At 57.9% G+C, this 3786-nt stretch overlaps 1 protein-coding gene across 1 annotated transcript; it reads right to left on the bottom strand.

The window, feature by feature from the left end:
* LOC118671454 (basic salivary proline-rich protein 4-like) lies at positions 1–3168 on the bottom strand. Its single transcript, XM_036339650.1, has 2 exons — positions 2664–3168; positions 1–365 (listed from the first exon to the last, which is right to left on the bottom strand). Exons 1-2 carry the CDS (start codon positions 3166–3168, stop codon positions 205–207), a joined length of 666 nt encoding a protein of 221 aa, XP_036195543.1. The 3' UTR covers positions 1–204.
* Between the last annotated feature and the right edge of the window lie 618 nt (positions 3169–3786).

The raw sequence follows: 3786 nt of genomic DNA, 5'->3' as shown, positions 1-3786 counted from the left end.
TCAGGGGATCACCTCAGGCCTTACAATTTGGAGCCTGGGTTCTTTATTCGTCAAATGGGAGGGGAAAAGGAGAACAATTTAGTGAAATTCACTGAGATTCAACCGATAAACAGACCTTCTCTTCCTTCCTTCTGCACAACAAGGAAGGACACACATGGACCACTCAGTACAGGTAGAGGGCAAAGGCAGAGGCCCAGGGCCTTCCTACTGTTTGGTTCCCACTCTCTGATTTGGGGCAATGTCAATGGTGTCAGTGACTGCATCATGACGGACGGCCAGGCCCAGGTCTGCAATGGCGCACATGCCGTTTTTCTTCACTAGGATGTTCTTTGACTTTAAGTCTCGATGAGCAATTCCAGGCTTCCCTGGCAGGGAAAAAACAGGGACCTTTAAAGAATGGTAGTAAAAATGTTACAAGCAAGAGTCTACAGCCTAACTGAATGTTAGGAAGATCGTGTGAGTTCAAGTTCCACCAACCCAGTAACCCTGGAAAAGCGACGTAACCCAACTGTAAAGACTAAACCAGTACTGACTTCACGGAAATGTGAGGAATTAATGAATTAATGTAGGTAAGTGATGAGCTCAGAAGGGCATGTGTATTAGTTAATATTACTATGACTATTACTACTATTCACCTTCCCTGAACTAATACACTCCAGTATTGACATGCTGAAGAATTCAAAGAAAAACTGCTGTGTTGGCTAGGTTCTTAGAATCAAACAAAATCACCAAGCAATTAATAAGGACTGCTGATACCCGGCGGAGGCTAGGAACAGGACCAAACTTTTAATGGCTGGTTTTCTGTCATGGCCAGCAAGTGCATCAGGGAACATACCTTGCCACCGTGACAAGATCCAATTTCCTAAAGAGCTCACATTACAGTCAACAAGCAGGGATGGTCAAGGTCTTTTGCCTCCAGAAAAACCTTCCTAGACTAGGGAAGCCCAGGGTCTAATCCACCAAGCAGTCTTTTAGCCAGCTGCCCCCAACAATGAACGTATGAAATTACTTAACTGATGCTCCTGTCACAAGAGTCTTAGTTTCTCTGCACTGGGGAGCTGGCCTTAGGACCCAGGTCTGGAGGACGGGCAATCCCAGCCCAACTGTGGGAAGACAGGGGACAGAGGGGCCAATCTCCTCCTCCAAAGTACAGAATGTTTCAGGGACCAGCAGTACCTAGCTCAACCTGGACCGCTTGACATTGCCATACATTTGACGCTTCCTGGGACTAATAATAATAATAATAATAATAATAATAATAATAATAAATCTTAGCCCTCAAATGTATCCTTAAGTCTCATCATACTTAGGAGAGAGATTGGAAGTTCTTTTTATTTTGCTTTTTTTTTGGGGGGGGGGGAGTGAGAATGACAGAGCTGAGGGTTCCTGCCGCTTTAGGGCCCTTGAGAAATTAGAGCAGTCAGTCTCTCTCTCTCTCTCTCTCTCTCTCTCTCTCTCTCTCTCTCTCTCTCTCTCCCTAAATTATTGATCCTTGGGAGAAGCCCTGTCCCAGACCGGCCATTGTCCCATGAGCCCAAAGAGCCTACAGTTTTCCTGGTTGGTGCCCTGGTTAACTCTCCTCACAGGCCTCCCCCAGGCTAGGAAGATAAGGGGACCCTCTTCCTCCAGAACCAAAGATTGGCCTCAGGGGTGGGGACACTTCCAAATGGGCCAGGGAGGAAGCACTGGGCAGCATAGGAGGGAGACCCGTTTGTCTTTCCACCCTATTTTCATAAAATGCAAATTCTCAACAAGCTGTTCATTGTGTGGGGGGAGCCAAGGGCGGGAGGAGGGGGGGGCGGGAGGGGGAGAGGAGCCCCTCTCCCCCTCTTTCTGGGAACTCTTCCTCCTCAGGCCAGAGGAAGAACCCGCGGAGGAGGGGAGACTCAGGGGGCAGGCGAGGCCCGCATCCTTCCAGCCCCGCGGGCACCCTGGGACCCCTCCCACCGCGGTCCGGTCCAGCCAGGTCTGGGGAGCCACCGTGACCTCGCACCCCGCACCTCAGACGCATGGCAAGGGGCAGCCCCAGTTTAGACGTCCAGGGTTCCCTCCGAGGGGTGAGAGCTCACGGGCTCGGCACGCCCGCCCCTTCTTCTCCACCCGGGACCCTCCAGGGGTCAGGGCGAGCGGCGGGACCCCAGCCTGGTCCCCGCTCCAACCGCAGGAGCCGGGCGAGGGCTCCTAGGGGTCTCGAGACACCTGGGCTCCGGGAGGCAGGGCGCAGAGGGTGCCGGCCAGATGGATGAGGAGGAAAAGGGGGTGCTTGGGGGTCAGGAGGGAGAGGAGCGAGACCGGGCGGCTGCGAGGCAGAGCGGAATGGAGGGCCCCAAGATCGGGCGGCGTGGAGGTGTGGGCTGCGGGGGCCAGGGGCTGGCACCTTCGGAGAGACTCGCAGGTTCTGGACCTGGCATGGGGGTTGCTGGCTGGGGGACATAGTGGAGGACTGGGGGGACCCTGAGCAGAATGTTGGGGTTCAGCGGCGGGTGTTGGGGTTCAGCGGCGGGTGTTGGGGTTCAGCGGCGGGTGTTGGGTGTCAGCAGGGGGTGCAGGGGTCAGCAGGCACAGGTGGGGATGCTGCGGGCTTGAGGTCAGGAGGAAGGGACCCTGGGGTGGGGTAGGGGCACCGGAGCGGGGTCCTCGGAGCTGGCGGAGGGAGGACGCACCTTCGGGCGGGGCAGGGTGCCCCCTAAACAGGGCGAGCGCGTGGCACAGCTCGGCGGGGCGGTAGCCCTCCAGCGCCGCGTGCAGCTCGTCCCCCGGGGGCCCAGCGCCGGCGCCGGAGGCCGGGGTTCGGGCCGGGGCGACTTCGGAGGCTGGAGCCCGGGCGGTGGCCGCCTCCTCCTTCTGCTGCAGCTTCCAGTCGGCGGAGGGTCCGCGCTCCGCGCCGCGGCGGATGCGGCCTGTGGGTGCCAGCCCGGCGGGCCAGGCGGGCCAGGCGGGCGGCCGTCGCCTCCCTTTATAGGACCCGCTGGGCGGACCCCGGGCTCGGGGGCGGGGACGGCCTCCCGGCGGCCTTGTCCCAGCGCCGCAGGCCCCGCCCCTGGGCGGGGTGCTGCCCGGAGCCCCGCCCACGGCGTCCGAAGCCCGGCTGGGCTGGGGCGAGTCAGGGACCTGAGCGCTCAGTGGGGGAAACCTAGCCGCCCCGGAGTGGGGTGGGAAGCAGGGCATCCCGGGCAGGTCCCAACGGTTCTGTGAAGGGGCTCGTGGGAGAGATTTGAAAATTTGCGGATGGCCCGCTGGCGTGGCTCAGAGGCTGAGTGTGGACCTATGAACCAGGAGGTCACACACGGTTTGATGCCCGGGTTGTGGGTTCAGTCCCCAGTGCGGGGAAGGGGTGGTGGTGTGTGTGTGCAGAAGGCACTGTTTAGCGTCCTGGAAGGGCTGCTAGAGATAGTGGTCTGACTTGCTACAAGTCTGACTTGCAGAGAGCGGGCCTGGCTTCCTGAGTTGGTTGCTGCAACTGCTACTGTTATATCTGGTCTGGCCATTGCCCATTTGTATATTTAGTCTCTTCCCTTCATTGTATTGCCCCGGGCATCCTCCCAAAAGGGTAACAGATTGGGGACCACCAATATCAAGGTGAAGGGTAGAATAGGGTGGAGGAGCCAGCCCTGTATTCCCAAACCCAAAGGTCCTACTGAAGACGGATGGCTCTCCCATCTAATCATCTATGCATGGCCCATGAATGTCTTAAAATACTACCCCCCGCCCCCCGCCCCCTGGTGCCCTCCACTTACATGCTCAGCTTCATATTCACCCTTCTTTAGTCCCCACCTTCTCCTTCTA

This window comes from Myotis myotis, unplaced genomic scaffold (assembly GCF_014108235.1).
Source record: "Myotis myotis isolate mMyoMyo1 unplaced genomic scaffold, mMyoMyo1.p scaffold_m19_p_17, whole genome shotgun sequence".
NCBI lineage: Eukaryota > Metazoa > Chordata > Mammalia > Chiroptera > Vespertilionidae > Myotis > Myotis myotis.
This window is presented reverse-complemented; position numbering and strand designations above follow the sequence as displayed.